The following is an 18,868-nucleotide window of genomic DNA, read 5'->3' on the forward strand; positions in this document are numbered from 1 at the left end:
AAGTGCAGTTACGTCTTGGCCATCAGGTGCCATCTTGAAAATGTCTTACATTTATTTTAATAGTTCATCTCTTATGTTCATAAAGTGCCATCTTGTACAATTTTCAGATATATTTTAATTTATTTATGCTATTTATTTCTGCCGTATTTCTTTGTTTATAATGCTTGTGTTGCTTTCATATGCACATTTAATTTATACATTAGGTACATGAAACAGTGTTGTGAAGTGAATTATATTTATATAGCGCTTTTCTCTAATGACTCAAAGCGCTTTACAATGTGAAAAACCCAATATCTAAGTTACACTTATACCAGTGTGGGTGGCACTGGGAGTAGGTGGGTAAAGTGTCTTGCCCAAGGACACAACAGCAGTGACTAGGTATTGCAGAAGCGGGGATCGAACCTAGAACCCTCAAGTTGCTGGCACGGCCACTCTACCAACCGAGTTATACCGCGCCGTGTTCTAATCTACAATGTTTCTTCTACAAAGGAAACCATTTTGAATATGTTGTTTGTGGGGTTTTTTTTCAATAAATCTTGGTTAAAAGATTTGACATAAGTACTTTTAGAAAATTTTGAGTACATTTAAAAATACCACGATAATAATCATAACCGTGATCGTTTTGGTCACAATAAACGTGATAAGAAATTGTCATACAACGACATCCCTACTTACGACCATTTGATATTTCAGTTTTTATTTTTTAATAAATTTGCTAAAATTTCTACATTAGTTTTTTTTCTGTCAAAATGGGGTGCAGGTGGCGGCCTTCCGCCCGAATGCAGCTGAGATAGGCTCCAGCACCCCCTGCGACCCCGAAAGGGAAAAGCGGTAGAAAATGGATGGAAAATGGGGTGCTGATTGTACATTAATGAGAAATAAAATGAACTTGATTTTAGCAAATGGCTGCAATGAAACAAAGAGTGACACATTTAAAGGGGTCTGAATACTTTCTGTACCCACTGCATATTTATTTGTTAAATCTGTTCTCATAAATTAATATTGGTAACATATGCTAGTACTGTAATTTATGGGTCTGTTTTATTTATTTTACTTTATCTGAAGTAGACGAAAAAGAACAAGTTCAACATTCAATACTTATTACCCAGAAAATTGATCTGTTTTTTTATGTCAACTTTATATGGACTTAATGCTTTAGTTTTAGTAAATGAAACCGATTGCATATGCTCAAGTCAGTTAAAAACAATAGAGGACTTTTAAAAAGCCACTTTATTTGTTTAAATACCTATTTTAATAATAATGTAATGAATTTATTAAAAAATATCTCAAGTTGAGGGCTTGTCTCATCACTTTTAGGTTTACAAAAAGAGATTCATTAGATTAACTAATTACAGAACAAAATCTAATGAATCTCTTTTTTAATCTCAGAACATAATTAATTAATCGCTTTTTTTTGGTTTGTTTGAAAGGACTACTATTAACATCAATAGCCATATGTGGCACTGTCATGTCAAACCCAAGCGGTGTTTGTTTGTTTCTTACTTGGACATGTACTTGCTGGTCTTCCTCCAGGACATACCAGTGACCGAACGGGGATGTGCCAGGTAAACAAAAGAGAAGTGGACAGCAGGGGGCTTTTTATCAGAAGGGTCCTGGACTACCACTGCAGAACGCCAGCCAGTGGTGGGATACCACACCTTAAGTAAACAGTCATCCTACAAACACAAACATGCACATACAGATATTGTTTATTACCAAGTATTGTTTTATATTGTGTAGATTTATTTTTCCAAGTTACATGTTTAAGATACCTTCCCAACTGTTGCAAAGTACTCTCCATCAGGTGACCATTTGGCTACGTGCACAGATGCAGCAGTCCTGTTGGGCAACAGTGACATTAACTTTATGTACAGGAAAGAAAACTTATTTATAGCTACCAGAATAAGCTGTGAATCTGCAAGTTTTTGAAGGTTTAAGATTAGTGCAACGAATTACAAAACGTTCACTTCCCAATTCTGGTGGTTTACAGAGCAAACATTTTTGCGTAAGATTAAAATTTACTGCTGAGTCTCTACAGGGGAGGTCAGGGTTCGGCCGTAAACACACTTTAAATTTGAAGCACTTTACAAATGCTTTAAAATTATATACAGTACACCAATGTTTTCACCAGTATAAATAAAAAAAATAGTATCAATATTAAAAAATACTTTATAGAGAGCATCTCACTTTCAAACTATATGTAGATGTTGGGCATATGTTCTGCAGACCTTAAAAGAAGAAACCACATAGATTTTTTAGACGTACTTGCACTGCCATACACAGTTCCAGTCATTGAGAACTGGATGGGGTTTGTCCTCAGTCATCTGGCCATCCTCCTCCTCAATTAGGGCATCTGCCAGCGGTGGAGCCCACAGCTGGAGTTTCTCAGTTGCTGCTAGAATACGGTTCCCTGAGGAGACAATATCACTAGGTGACACACCTCACGGCCAAAGTTAATTATCAAGGAACACAAAGCATCATGCACACCATCGTGGTTACATAATGCACATGTTGTTATAGACAAACTGAGGGGATGCGAGAGTACAAGTTTTGTATGAGGAGGATTCATTTTGTGAGGAAAACAAACATACAGTAAGTTGATTTAATGACACAAAAAGCATAAGCATACCCTGTGGATCCCAGGCCAGGTTGTAGGTGATGGCATCAAGGAAGAACTGCCCTGTCTTTTGCCACTGACAGTTAAGATGCTGTTAGTGACAGGAGAGCGACACATCCCATACAACATTATTGGCTCACTGCCCACTTCATTGTATCATTTTTTATTGTGAACTCATGCACTTGTAGGGGTGTAACGGTACGTGTATTTGTATTGAACCGTTTCGGTACGGGGGTTCCGGTTCGGTTCGGAGGTGTACCGAACGAGCTTACACACGGACAAATTAAGTAGCGTAACGCACGTTGTGTAAAAAATGCACACCGAGGCACAACACATTGCGTGTATTGAAAAAAAAGCCCGTAGCCCGTTAGCTGCTAGCATGCCGCTAACGTGCTACGATAGACTGACCATACGTCCTCTTTTCACCGGACATGTCCTCTTTTGCGGAGCTGTTAGGGCGGAGTTTCTTAAATGCCTCAAATGTCCGGCATTTTGAGTTAGGGTTGCGTGTATTTTCAATGTACGTTCAGGGTTAAGAAGGGGTTGAAAACAAAACAAATTGTGCGCGCAGCAGCATTCGTGAGGGAGGGGCAAAGACAGAGAGAGCTAGAGAGTTATGATAAACGCGCATGCGTCGCCAGGCTCTGCTTTTTATCCATAGATTTATCAGATTTAATTTTTTATTACCTATCGCAGGGGTGTCAAAAGTGTGCTCCGGAGGCCATTTGCGGCCCACAGCTGATGTTTTAAAGGCCCACGGCACATTCTAAAAATACTATTAAAATAAACAAAAACATAACAAAAGTGAAATAACAAAGCTTAAAGGTTAAATGTAATTTAGAAAAAGTTGCAATGTTGACTAATAAAACAAAGCTGTTTTTTTTTCTTTCAAACTGTCATTGCTCAAAACATAATATTGAATCAAAATCAATGTTATTATGAATTATTGACCTATCCAAGGTTCCGATTACTTCACATCAAATATTCCACTAAGAAAAATATATTTGGTGGAAGATTTTGCAAATTTGGTAAATAAATAACTCAAAAATTTATATTTTGTTGTTTTCTTACTGTACCGAAAATGAACCGAACCGTGACCTCTAAACCGATGTACGTACCGAACCGAAATTTTCATGTACCGTTACACCCCTATGCACTTGTAAAATAAAATGTTACCACTGTATGCCTACCTTGTGGCGTTTATTTGGGTTGGTAGAGAGTGGTTCAAAGATGCAGACTGTGTTTCCGTAGGATGCAGCAATCTACCAATATACAAAAGTATCATTAATTACAATAAAATGTAGCTTTAAAAAAAGTTAGATCCAATGAAGACATGTTAAAACACACGAATGGCACAATTGATAATAATTCAAAATAATACCTAATAAGTAAAAGTATATGCTTACATTCATGATACTGAATATTGAAAATGGAAGTTGGGAATTTTCAGTCTTTTTTTTCTGTCCTCAATATTCCATCTGCTGCCACTTAAGTATTGGTCAGATTTTAAGAGTTGCAGCTCGAGTTGTACGGTATACCGGTACTAATAAAGTACCGCGGTACTAATGAACTAAAACTATACTATACTTCTTTTGAAAAATACTGTCGTGCGGCGGCGACGTATAGAGCCGAGGCACATTTTGAGCGTGTCAACGCGCGCACACGGAGAATGATGAGGAATGATGCCAAAAAAAACAGTAATTCTATTGTTAATAGAGAGGGTACGTGAAGCGCAATATGAAGGTATTTGACCACCCTAGTTGCAGCTAAAAAAGTTAAACACACAGAGAGTTTTCAATACATGCCTTACAGTTTGTGTAACTCAATGACAGATATTGTAGCAACTATCTATCTTTCACTGAGGTTGTAGAGATGCTATATAAACCAATGTCTACATTACAGCCTCTGGTTTTAACTCTTCAAATAGCTTGTTTGTATTTGTATTGCATGATTGGCCAAATATCTCTTTCAGGGAATGTTAATTTCACATCAACACTGATCTTATACATGGTGCACGACAATGGCTAAATAAATGAGCAAATGCATGTCTAAGTTAACTTCTAAAAGTGAAGAATAATTAAACATTCCTACAGGATGAATAATGAAACTAAAACCGTCTTAAAGGAGTGAATCTGAGTGGGAAATCAACACTTACCCTTCCAAGCTGATGGGAGCACTCCACACAGCCCACCTGGATGTTCCCATTCTGAGCTCCTGGGATTATCTGCACACACTCGAAGTCGCTAGCCAAGATCACTACATCACAACCTGAACCGTAGGCCTGAAAATGAAATATCTGTATTAAAATGGAGCCTTATTTACCACGACAATTGCCTATAATTTATAAAAACAAAAAAATCACTGGAATATGTAGAAAAATGATTCACATCAGAATCAAAACAACAATTTAATAGTACTAATTGTATAAAAACTGTATCTAACAAAACCAAACTGTTTAATGATAGCCTCATTGAGGTCATACATAGCATAAGCCATTTGCTAATCTTCAATTGCCAGATCTTGGTTTAAATTTGAATTATGAACAACAAGGTGAGTTTGAACAAAGGCAACCATGTGTAGAGAGTCACCAGAAGCAGGATGTAAACTGGCCTCAGAACAGCACAGCACTGTCAGAATGGCGGCTTATGTCTTTCATTATTCAGGAGAACAGGAGGAGATGGCAGGAACCACTGAGTCACAGGGAAACTTTACAGTTCCTGCTCTAAAACCAACTGTTTCTAGTGTATATCGCTGATGGTTGAAGCGGAATGAAATCTTTTCACGCTGTATGCGAGAAGCAAGTAAAAGAAGAAAACTGCAGTCTATGCTTTACTACTCCCCTGCTGCATTTGCTGTGGCCCATTACGACTTGGAATTAATACGCGGTCATCGTCACGCACCGTCTGAAGCCGCTGTGTATGCTATGGACAGGATCCCTTTAAGTCTCAATGCAAGCAAATAAATTCAGAGCTGACAGGACCTTGAGTCAAACAAGTAAACATGAGTACAGCTGTTATGAACAAGATAGTCTTTCATCACGTCTTTGTTCATCTGGTTTGTGTGTCCTGTTTCTCTTTCATCATCTACATGCACTCACACAACAAATGAGATGAGGAAAGGGTGTACAGTACAAGAAGGGACTGTTTGCTAGATATACGAGCATGATACAAATTCATACCATTAAACTTAAAAATGACACAATTTACTTGCACTTGAAAGCATTGTTCATAACTACTTACAACAAATGAGGCTATGTCTGTGTTCTACTTCCTGACATTCTAGTCATACAGTAGATGGTTATTACAACAAATCTAATGATAGCCTGGAACTTTTACTTAGTATCGTACTTGAAGTTAAAAAACAGACCACTATGAGTTGGAGCCAAGATTTCATGAACTAGTTTAAACATTGTGTATGTATGTAGTAGGTTTATGCGTATGCAGAGAGCTTAACATTTGTAATATGTTGATTTATTCCGCCCAATCTTTACATTATAAAAGGGAGGTAATACTGGTTTAGGTGGATTATAAATCAATTCAACACCCACAAAATGGAGATTTAAATCTGCTAAACGAAAAACACAGATGCAGATTCCATCCCGTCAGTCTTCTGAGAGTTTATAGAGACAATGGACAAGCGGTAGAAAATGGATGGATGGATGGGCATTCTAACTAAAAGCCCGCTTACAATGGAGCCAATGGGAGGTCCTCTACCACCCATAAAACACAATAAATAACCGCCCAAAAAACGACAAAAATACTCCATTTACATTTCGCGGCTTGATTATTAACCATGTATTAGTGATATTGTTATTATAAGTGCTAACGCAGAAATCTAGTTACATTATTTTATGATTAATATCCGTAAATTAACATTTTTAATAAATTACCGCAAAATAAGCACACATCTGACTGAGGAGTCATAGTGTAAAGACCTGGATGACTTTTTGTGTGGCCGTAAACATATCACTGGCTAAGTGACATGATGAGTGTGCATGTTGGTGCAAGTGAGAAACAGCGAGCGGCTGCTGTTGATATGACAGATAACAGAGAGTTGGTTTTGGCCTGGTTTGTACAGCAGACAATGACCAGTTTTGCTAGATAGAAGTTTTTTACTAATGTGAAAATACCATTTAAACATCAAAAAATGCCACAAACTCAGTCGGCCATTTTAAATATTTCGCTCCGAATATCTTCGGCAATTTCTTTAGCTTCTACGTCACTGTAGTAACTCTTCTGCCCTCTGACCATATAAACAACTCAGTCATATTGGAAATACGCAAAAATTGGAAAGAGATGTGTTGTTTGTCATTCACAATCCTTTTGTAGACAAGAACACATATGCTGGACTTTTTTTTATAATAAATAAAGTAAATAATAGCTAACAATTGAGTCAACAGATCAAGGGTCCTCCATTGCACCCATTATAACCATCTAAAAACATCCAGAAACTGCTAACAAGACTCCATTTACATGTCGTGACCTGAAAATTAACCAAATATGAGTGATATTGTGATTAAAAGACGGCCTATTTTAGCGGCACATTAATATCAGTGAGCTAATGCTAGCTTTACGCTGCTATTTTTGACACACTTGCTACATCTCAAACTTGCTAAACGTTAATTCTACATTATAATTAATGCATCTCACCTCACTTGGTAGTAGACGAATGTGGCCATAAACAGACCAGTGGTGGACTTTGACATCCCCAAGATGGCAAAAAAAACGTACTAGCGGCAACTTTTTTTTAACCCTTCTTGAGGATCGCAATAGAATCTTCATCTAATCGGAATTATGTGAGCGTCCCATCAGTCGGCATCCCAGCGAGAGTGGAAATTGTACAGTAAGTGTTTGTTTTATTATAGTTTATTATGAATAGTTTGTAAGTTTAGCACCGAGCAACGCTGCTGATGGTATAGTGTTACAATTAAGCTGCATCCGTTCAGCAATCGGCATCTAAAACGTATTGCTCATCAAATATAGGGACCACGTGACTGGCTTCCTCATTAACTCTCAAAACGGCTCAGGAATCTCTGCGAGATTGATACTATTTTTTGTAACATATATATTTATTTGCCAACTTTGGAAGTCTTTTAGGGCGGTATAGCTCGGTTGGTAGAGCAACTTGAGGGTTCCAGGTTCGATCCCCGCTTCCGCCATCCTAGTCACTGCTGTTGTGTCCTTGGGCAAGACACATTACCCACCTGCTCCCAGTGCCACCCACACTGGTTTAAATGTAACTTAGATATTGGGTTTCACTATGTAAAAGTGCTTTGAGTCGCTAGAGAAAAGCGCTATATAAATATAATTCACTTAGTGTCATAAATGAGATATATATGATCATAGCTTCGATATAGAGGTAACTTGTTTTTCCACCCTTTTGGTACTTTAAAGAGTTGTCGACAGACCTTACAATTATTAAACAGTCTTGACGAACATTGTTTTATCTGTTGTGGCCACCTGTCACTCGTAGTTGCATTGCAAAATCGTACAGAACAAATAGTTATGAGTTTATTTTGTTTAGATGGGCTTTGATTCTGTGCGCGCCATGAATTTGTTGTGGATAGAAAACACGTGAGGAGTGTGCAATTGCTCAGGCGTGCACCTTCGCGGGAACGTTGAGGACGTAACCCGACAAGTGGGTACACATTGACTGTCAATTTAAACCTGGAGATGGCAGGAAAGACACAAAAAAGTGCAGTGAGTAGTAATCAGTTATGATGTTGTCCAAGAAAAAAGCAAAAGTCATTATGCGTTTTTAAAATGTATGTGCCGCCTAAACTTAAATTGAGTAAACTACGTATATATTACATGCTATTATAAATGTGTCTGTTACGACATTATATTTATACTTACAGTATGTATATAGAACTTTAATGGAGGTGTTTAAATGTTTTTAAGCGCTTTATAGGTAGAATAGAGCGACTCCCATAGGCTCCATTGTAAGCAGACTTTTGATCGCATTTATTTACTAGTTAGAATGTATTAAAAAAAGAAAAACATGTGTGTTCTTGTCTTACTGAAGGATTGTGAATGATAGGCAACATTCCAAAAAAAGTGCAGTTCCCCTTTAAAATCTCATCGACATGCTACAATTAAATCACAAAAAATACACCACTATAAAGTTGTACATGTCTCATTTTGACCAATTGGATTTCTAAATGGCTGCCTTCCTCAGAATTATGAGAAAACATGAATCATTTTTGTAATAACGTATATTCTTGTTTCCTCAACAACAGCTTGGTCATCCACATGACATTTTTTAAATTAGAAGACGGATGACTGTTTACAGTACACCATGGTTTTCTAACAGCATCTTTTAATGGCTATTCTGAACAGACACTACCACTACAGGAAATTTGGTTTCTTGAAACCTTTGTATTTGTTTTGTCTTTTGAAAAGCAAACCGTGTGAATATGGTCAAACAAGCAATGAAAGTACATACGAGGAAGAGTGTGAGAGATCACTTCTACCTTCCTTCTATCAGATGTCTCCTATTCCCAGTGCCTAACGCAATCATGCAGACATGTTCTGCTTTTGCAGCTGCTACCGGCATTTTCTTGCACGAACTTGGTTGCTGCAGTCCAAACCCAAAACAGACAATATTCAGAATCCCGAATTAATCGTTTCTCAGCAGCAAGTGAACGCTGTGTATTTATTTCGACAGCCTATAACCCAGAAATGAACTTTGATCTCCACAACTTTGAACCAATAGTCACGCTGTGTGGGGCTCGTTATATTCGCTGCAGGATGACTTCAGTAACCATTACGGTGCAAATTTACTCTCAAAACAATACTGAGTTTGAACCAATACCCATTTTGTATATTGTCAATATAACCATTGCCATTCCTGGCATATTGATTCATACTGTTGAATATAATCTTATTATCAGTTGGAATATAATCTTATTATCAGTTGGAAAGAGTATTGATGTTGATGTTGATTGCACTAATACAAATGCAATTGCACCAATTATTTCAAAACACACAGTAGCTTCCTCTTCATAATTCTGAAATTTAAACTGCTCTGACAATGACACCAACCTTTATGCAAGCTAAATAAAAAGAAAAAATGGTGCACTTCAGCATATCAATCCTAGAAACTTTTACCATCTAAATCCAACTCAGGGAACTCCAGATTTTAAGTAAAACATCACAGGAAGAGTCTGCTTAAGCCAGTCATAATTTGTGTTCACACTAGATTCTTCATTAAAATTGTGATGTACATTATTGGGTACAGGGATGTTACAATTAATAGTATTAATGATACACCAAAGTAAAACTCCTAGCAGTAAGTCAATTGCTGTTTTTAATTAAAACAATTGTAAAACCGTGATTGATAACCGCACTTTGATGAACTCGTAGAACATTAAGTAAATACAGTGGTACCTCAACTTACGAGCACGATTGGTTCCACGACCAAACTCTTGACTTGGAATACTTGTATGTCAAAGTAGCTCTGTCCATAAAAAATTATTTAAATCAATTGAATCCGTACTTGGCTATCTGAAAACACCACAATCCTTATGAAAGGAAAATCAACTTTTACATAATAAATACCATTTCAAAATCAATACAATAGAATCTATTACAAACAACTACAGTAGTTTAATGTAATAATATTGGACAGTTTTTACATTTGGAAGCGGACTAATGTTGTCTCCTTTGGGCTCAGTCCCAGTCTAGTGTTGCAAAGTCCGTGTATTATTCCCTTTTTATAAACAAATGGTTTTCATAGAGCTGGTAGGGTGTTTTTCTCTGAACATCTGGAAACAATGTCTCTGACATCTTTGAATGACTGTCGGAAGTCAGCGTTGACAACAAGCGATGTGTTTGTCTGTGTACCAAAGCTAGTTCGACCATCGAGTTTGTTGAGTCGGTACTAAACAGAAGCTTCTCATTATTTTTATGGATACATGTTCGTTGTTTGGGCGCGGGTGGCATAATGCCGCTAAGGCTGGCTGCAGCTTGTGTGATGTGGCCTTCAAACAGGTAGAAAATACATTCAATGGTTTGTTTTTCTAATTTGCTCTACTGCTTCCTCTCTTGAGCACTAACTTTCTTAGTTCTGATGGTTAGAGGGCAGGATGTTGACATCTGAGCGGTGCTCAAACAAGCACGTCAACTGTCTAATCAAAGCATATATTTTTTCTTGTGTAAACAAAGCAAGAACAACAACATGCAACAATATATTAAATCTTTATTGTGTAAATGAAGCAGGAACAGCAACATGAAACAATAATTTGACTCTTTATTGCTCAAACATGCTCGTAACTAAAGGTATTCTCGCAACCTAAAGCGTAACAAAAAGCCGAGAGACAGCGTGTAAATCAAAGTTGAGGTACCACTGTACTGAAGTACTGAAAACAGCCAGTGATGTTTTTTTCCCTATGAGGACTGAAGTTGTTCTGCTTAGGAATTAGCGGTGTAACGACTGATCGATAGATCAAACACCTTAAAACCTAATGTACGACCTAATGTACAGATGAATTCTGATTGTGCTTACCGACCTCGAAGCAATTTTGTTTAGTACAAGGTGTAATGATAAATGTAACGGGTAGATTGCAGTCACGCATTAGAGATACATGTGGATAGCAAGTTAATGCCTGTTCAATAAATGGCACTAGCATGCAAGCCCAAAACTTTGATGTTCATTGAAAATATAGAACATTACACATAGGGCTGCAAAATCTGTCAAAATGTTTAAGTACGACTTTGGTAAGCTACCAAGCCAGTTTGATTGAATTTTCGCGCATTACGGCTACCAAAGTCAGACGTACCAGTACTGTGCTTCAACATACGGGTATTAGTATGTCGGGAGAAGGGGGGGTATGGTAATTCTTTTTTTTGTCATAAAGAAATACAATCATGTGTGCTTACGGACTGTATCCCTGCAGACTGTATTGATCTATATTGATATATAATGTATATATTGTGTTTTTTATGTTGATTAATTAATATTTTAAAAAAAACATTTTTTATTTATTTTTTTTATTTTTTTATTTCTTGTGCGGCTCGGTACCAATCGGTTTACGGACCGGTACCGGGCCACGGCCCGGTGGTTGGGGACCACTGATGTAGACCACAATGAAGTGTTTTAAACGCAGAAAAAAAAATCATAATATGACCCCTTTATTCTGCTTTATAATCCGGTGCACCTTTAATATAAAAATAGACCCGCTCATTGGCAGTGCACTTTATAATCTGGTGCGCCTTATGGTCTGAAAAATATGGTACAGAGCTCGAAGGACATACAAAAAGTTTTCTTATGATCGGGCAACCTTAATAAAGCTAATAAAGCGCAGCAATTTCTAAATTTTTGACCCAGATATGCTGGAGTCCTTCTCTGAGCTAGCATGCTATGCTAACCAGACGCTCAGACCGCTGCAGACGGGGGCAAAAGACAACAACAACCAAAGCGGCAGACAGAGATGAGCTGACTATGGACTCAGGCGCATGGTTAGCAAAGGAAGGCTAAAACTCTTCCGCTTATACTACTGGCAAATGTTCAGTATCTGGGAAATATGATGAACAAGCTTCAGCTTCAGCGGCAAGACTTGGGGAAGAGAAACGGCTGCCCTCGTTAAACAAGCGTAATGGACGGACAGTAAGTTGATTTCAAACTCCTGCTCTGAAAATGTGGAATATCTGACTTTGAAGTTAAGGACATTTTATTTGCCCAGAGAACTGCAATGTATTGTGAGTGTCATGTAGATCCACCCATCTGCAAAAGAGGAGGCTGCACTGAAAGAAATACATGACGTCGTCATGATGGGCACTAAAATGCTGCTGTAATTATATTGGGTGATTATGGTAATTCCCTTACAAGAAATTACAGAAATATAGAAAATGTCTCCTGCAGTGTCCAGTTTCCAGTTGTTATTTCACTGTCACACTGTTTTTTGGCTAAAAATATACATTGATTTCAACTCACTGAATCGATTCGGAATGTATCGTTCTCAAGAAAATAATAACGTCTCTGAATTGTATCAGCAACTACAAACTCTGAATCGAATCGAATCTTTGTTCAAACTAATCGTTACACCCCTATTAGGTAATTGTGTTTTTGTTTTGTGGGCACAACATGACGTCTCTTTGATGTGTCATTTTTCCTTTTATCCATCCATTTCCTACCGCTTTCCCTCTTGTAGTCGCGGGGGGTGCTATCCTAGCTGCACTCGGCCGGAAGACGGGGTACACCCTGGACAAGTCGACACCTCATCGCAGGGCCAAGACAGACAGACAACATTCACACTCACGTGCACACACTTGGGTCAATTTAGTGTTGCCAATCAAACAGGTGCATGTCTTTGGAGGTGGGATGAAACCGGAGTACCCGGAGGTAACTCACACAGTCACGAGGAGAACATGCAAACTCCACACAAAAATACCCCGAGCCAGGGGATCAAACCCAGGACCTTCGTAGTGTAAGGCACATGCACTAACCCCTGTGCCCCTTATGTTTTTTTAAATGACAAACTTTTTGGCAGAGCGTGTGAACACAGCAGCAACTCTCTCCCAGAAGCTGGAAATTTGCTGAGAAATACAGGTTTAGGGAGACACGGTATCTCGATTCTTCCGTATGCCTTCCATGTATGGAAAGATTGACTATAAAGAATCTTTTAAGTCTTTGTCGACTATAAACTCATTGTTGTTTCAGCAACTAAGATATTCAATTGTGCACATTGAACCTACAGGTTGTGTTCTTTCAGGACAAAGTGAAACAACACAGACATTTGGGCCTAAAGGCTTTGGCTTCACAGCTATAGCTCTTTTTGACATAGAGAGCAGATACGAGCCTAGGTCCTCTATATTCTGTCACTCAAACAGAAATAAGTCGGGCACCACTACAGCATCCTAAAAGATTGAATTACATGAACGGGCACACTCAACACTGTGCTAGTTCAGATGGAATGTAGAAAGTAACATTTGCATAGAACACAGCATGCAAATTAGACATCAAGCACTTAAAAAAACTGAAAATTTGGAGGATATTGTCTCATGGGACATAGTAAAATATCATCCTAAAATAAATTATCTCATTCCAGATTACCTCATTTGCTTTGCAAGCAAATTGAATAAAACACTTTTTCTTTCACTTGGCTTGCTCTAGGGCTGGGCGATATATCGATATATACCCATCTTTACTAACTGGGTTAATAAAAGTGCCACTGACTGTTTACAGTACAGTCGTCATTCACTTCAACTTCAGTGAATCTTGCTCAAAAATGAATATCTTTATATGTATACTTTCACCGGAAAATATATCAAGATATATATTAAATACAGAGTTTAAGTAAAAATATATCAAGATATACTATTAATTGCTAATTCAGGTGGAATATAAAAAGTAACATTTGCATAAAAGACAGCATGCAAATTAGACATCAAGTGCTTAAAAACGGAACATTTAGAGCAGTGGTTCTTAATCTGGGTTCGTTTAGTCGGCCTCAGGGGTTCGGCGGAGCTTCTGTCGCGGAGGTCTAGACACACCCAACTCATCGTGTAAACAAAAACTTCTCCCTATCGGCGTATTATGGTTACGGCAACAGCAGAAGTCACACTGATTTGCAGGTGTGTAATTTGTTGTGAGTTCATGCACTGTGTTGGTTTTGTTCTTTGAACAAGGTGATGTTCATGCACGGTTCATTTTGTGAACCAGTAAAAAAAATATAACTTTGTCTTGAATTTGAAAAAAACAAAACATTTTATTTTTCACTAAAGAAGGGTTCGGTGAATGCGCATATGAAACTGGTGGGGTTCGGTACCTCCAACAAGGTTAAGGACCACTGATTTAGAGGGTATTGTCTCATGGCACATAGTAAAATATCACCCTAAAATAACTGATCTCATTAGCATTATCATTTGCTTTGTAAGCAATGTGAATAAAACACATTTTATTTCACTTGGCATCTGCTTGCTCTATTTCAAACAGTCCAATTGAGGAGAATGAACAACATAATTATGAATGTTCAAGCACACTTTTTGCCATCACAAAAGCTGCTGTAACACTATAGGCATCTATTCACGTCTCGTTAGACAACATACAATATCAACCGGTCAGTGTGCGGCACAAAGAGAAAGGCTGGGAAGCTGTCAGACATCCGACAAAGAATATTTATAGCCCTTGGGGTCACTGCATTGCTCATATGAAATCATTAGAACACACTGCGTGCCCTGAGAGATGGTTGTTTTAACCCATATTTGTATAATAGGACATAAAACATGAGTTTCCAGAGTGTTGTCATGAGCACCAGATGAATTTTCGTCATTGTTGATTTCCAAGATTCATATTTGGGCCCTCTGGCATGTGTATCCATATAAGGCTGTCTACGTCATGGCTGATGCTGGGATGACAGCGAGCTAATGATCCGTGAGGAGGGTTTAATGCCAAATGGTTGAGCGCTAAGCCCCTTCTACAACCAAATAATGTCTCTCTGACACAACGCAACGCAACACAACACATCGTTAAAGTGCACACCAACACTTCAATCGTCATACAGTAACATCATGGCCGCACGCAGGGATTCCCTTCTAGTAATTGTAACGTGACAAGATGCTGCTAAAGGTCATTTGAGTGACGGACGTAAGGTATTCCAATGCATAAATAGCAGAATATCCGTTGACAGGCGTGGGTATTGAAGTGAAATGATAGACTTATGCTTTTCAAGGCTGTTTGAAGGAGGGTGCTTTGAGCAGTCCCGACTGTTTGTGATTCTCTTGGTGCGGCAGTTTGCTAGCTTACTAACCGGTTAGCCGACCGCCTTAGCTGGGTAGCTAGCTCGCCCGCCTTCAGCTAGTTCGGCGCTAGCTAGCTGCCCACTTGGCTAGCTCGCCAATAGGTAGCATCTATCTATCGGAATCATTCCGGACAAATAGCAGAAAAGGAGCTCACCGTGAACGGCACGTCATTCACGCTTCCCACCGAGTAGCAGCAATCTCCGGGGTTCACGGCTCCCGTCAGCACCTGGTGCAGATGCATCTTTTTTATTTTGCAGCAGCAGATGCTTGTTGTTGTTTTTTTTAATTATTCATTACGAGTCCACCCTGGCGTTTTCTCCACCTAGCAGCGGCTGGGAGTTCCATCAGTGAACCTTTGCTTTCTCCTCGGCCTCGTAACGTCGTCTTTGCTCCACAGACGATCGGGTCGTGGAGAGGGGGCGGGGGGTTATTTGTCTCCGAGCCGTAAAACGTGCCTTCACATGGCCGTGTCATGCATTTACACGAGTAAAAGTGGCCGTCCGTCGCCTCTCGCTGTCAACACATCCCCGCGATTAATGGTGAAAGCCGACGAGCAGAGGCTCTGCAGCAAGGCTGACATGCGCGTTCACGCCGTTGCCAAGGCACGACTGGTTGCGTATAGAACCAAATCAACTAGATTACAAAGTATCTGTCAACTTGTTACCTCAGCCTGGTTTATTGTCGATTAAATATAATCATTGAACTCGAGCAACTCATTTAGCATAATACGTGTGTTTTTTTTCAAAAGGCAGACTGTTTCTGTCCTCTAGTAGTACGGTTATACCACATCTATTAACGCTTTTCTATGGGGATGGCGTGCCTGTCGTAGTGCTCGTACCTCGCAGTACATTGATAAAAAAACGGTAAGGTTGAGTACACATGGAACACAAATTAATGACATTACTATTTTTGAAGAATGCAGATTTGTTTGTCAAAGAAGAACAAAGAGAAAATACCATACTAACCATTTTTGGTTTCACAGAGCGTTTATATTATATTCCCTAGTGCAGTGTTTTTAAACCTTTTTTGAGCCAAGGCGCATTTTTTTCATTGAAAAAATCCGGAGGCACACCACCAGCAGAAATCATTAAATGAAACTCAGTAGACAATAAAAAGTCGTTGCCGCAATTGTTGGATATGAATTTAAACCATAACCAACCATGCATCACTATAGCTCTTGTCTCAAAGTAGGTGTACTGTCATGACCTGTCACATCACGCCCTGACTTATTTTGAGTTTTTTTGTGTTTTCCTGTGTGTAGTGTTTTAGTTATTGTCTTGCACTCCTTTTTGTTGGCTTTTCCTGTTTTGTTGATATTTTCCTGTTGCCGTTTCATGTCTTCCGTTGAGCGTTATCCTGCACCTGTTCTGTTTTAGCAATCAAGAATATTTAAGTTGTTGCTATCTTTTTTGTGTGGACATTGTTGATTATCATGTCATGTACGGATGTACTTTGTGGACGCCGTCTCTGCTCCACACGCTGTAAGTCTTTGCTGTCGTCCAGCATTCTGTCTTTGTTTACTTTGTAGCCAGTTCAGTTTTAGTTTCGTTCTGCAAATCCTTCCCTAAGCTTCAATGCTTTTTCTTAGGGGCCCTCACCTTTTGTTTATTTTTGGTTTAAGCATTAGATACCTTTTTACCTGCACACTGCCTCCCGCTGTCGCCTGCATATTGTGATCACGACAAACCATCGTCGTCTCACACGACATCTACAAAGCAATTAGCTACCGGCTGCCACCTACTGATATGGAAGAGAATAACATGGTTACTCTGCTGAGCTCTAGACAGCACCGACACTCAACATCAACACATAATTTGCAGACTATAATTACTGGTTTGCAAAAAATATTTTTAACCCAAATAGGTGAAATTAGATCATCTCCCACGACACACCAGACTGTATCTCACGGCACACTAGTGCTGCGGCACAGTGGTTGAAAAACACTGCCCTAATAGATACTTTGGTCATGTTTTGGGTGCCCATTGGTTCAAAAGACAGTTTGTTGGTTCCCGGAACGTTACACTACAAAAAGGAGCTGACAAAATATAAGATAAAAAGACTAGATTTTAAGAAAATAAATACTGAAAACTAGTTAAATTATCTGTCCAAGCATCTAGTTAATTTTACTTAGAAATAGATCTTGAATTAGGAATTGTATAACTAGAAATTAGCAGGACTTTTAAGATAGAAAAGGGTATTTTATTCTGAAAACAAGCATTATTTAATTTGTTATTCTTAAATGACGCATCCTCGGGATGTTGCAGAATCTTTAAACAAGATTTTCTGTGTGGGGAAAGCCAAAGATAATTTGCTTGAATAGTTATTCTCTCGGGCAGCACGGTGGGGAGTGGTTAGTACATGTGCCTCACAATAAGAAGGTCCTGGGTTCGATCCTCAGGCATGTGGTCTTTCTGTGTGGAGTTTGCATGTTCTCCCCGTGACTGCGTGGGTTCCCTCCAGGTACTCTGGCTTCCTCCCACATCCAAAGACATGCACCTGGGGATAGATTTATTGGCAACACTACATTTTCCCTCGTGTGTGAATGTTGTCTATCTGTGTTGGCCCTGTGATGAGGTGGCGACTTGTCCAGGGTGTACCCCGCCTTCCGCCCAAATGCCGCTGGGATAGGTTCCAGCCACCACCGCTACCCCGAGAGAGACAAGCGGTAGAAAAATGTATGGATGAAGTTATTTTCTCAATTTTTATTTTTTTATAGTAGAATAAACAAAATATAATTATTCATGCTAAAATTAACTTTATGATGTAAAGTCAATGACTAAAAACTCAAATGCTCTGAAACCTAGGGACATTTCTAGAAATAACATTTTAAATCTTGGCAAGTGGTAAATATTTTGCAGTGTACCTTTACATTCTCTGACTGATACCTAATGTTCCCCTAACCCTTAATTAACATTGTCGCTTGGCTGAATTGACATACCCCCACAACCATATTGGTATTATGAACTGATTACTTGTAACTTAATGAACATAAGCATATTGTCAGTAATAAATGAACAGGAACATTTGGCAGGACCTTTGTACATTTTACTGTAAATTAAACTACACAAATTTCAGAAAACAGTTATATCAATTGTAAATAATAACGAATAAAAATATAAAATCTAAAAATAAAAATGCAATGACAAATGTGCAGAAAAAATCTGCATGAAAAGTCTGCATTACAATAAAAATTGGCACAGAAAAATTATAAATATAAATTTTGCTGGTTTGGTGTGTTTCGCCGCCCATTTTCTTTCTCCACTGGCCTTAAAAAAGAGCAAAAACACAATTTTGTAACACAAGAAGATTGTCACACATTTTCAAAAGCACAACAAATTCCCGTATAAACAACCCCAAATTTTCTGAACACCAGAAGTGATTTAAAGATTTCTAATTTCTGTAATTATTGTGAAAACACTTCAACCAAGACAAATGGAAGGATTTTTGAATTTACCGTTTTTGTTGGACAAACTTGAGATTGTGCCCAATGGTCTCCTTGAATTTTGCTTCT

The 18,868-nt window shown here is 38.6% G+C and overlaps 1 protein-coding gene across 4 annotated transcripts in view; it reads right to left on the bottom strand.

The window, feature by feature from the left end:
* dmxl2 (Dmx-like 2) overlaps positions 1-15,910 on the bottom strand; it is an 81,091-nt gene extending 65,181 nt beyond the window's left edge. For 2 of the 4 annotated variants that reach the window (XM_061963893.2, XM_061963890.2), the window contains exons 1-7: positions 15,512-15,908; positions 4,773-4,898; positions 3,808-3,879; positions 2,630-2,708; positions 2,266-2,410; positions 1,773-1,839; positions 1,504-1,676 (exon numbers count right to left, since the gene is read on the bottom strand). In XM_061963893.2, the coding sequence (XP_061819877.1) occupies positions 1,504-1,676; positions 1,773-1,839; positions 2,266-2,410; positions 2,630-2,708; positions 3,808-3,879; positions 4,773-4,898; positions 15,512-15,598 (749 nt within the window). In that variant the 5' untranslated portion in view covers positions 15,599-15,908. Of the gene's footprint in view, positions 1-1,503; positions 1,677-1,772; positions 1,840-2,265; positions 2,411-2,629; positions 2,709-3,807; positions 3,880-4,772; positions 4,899-15,511 lie in introns of all 4 variants that reach the window. The other 2 variants (XM_061963891.2, XM_061963894.2) reach the window with 2 other exon arrangements.
* Between the last annotated feature and the right edge of the window lie 2,958 nt (positions 15,911-18,868).

The sequence above is a fragment of the Nerophis lumbriciformis genome, linkage group LG06 (assembly GCF_033978685.3).
Source record: "Nerophis lumbriciformis linkage group LG06, RoL_Nlum_v2.1, whole genome shotgun sequence".
NCBI lineage: Eukaryota > Metazoa > Chordata > Actinopteri > Syngnathiformes > Syngnathidae > Nerophis > Nerophis lumbriciformis.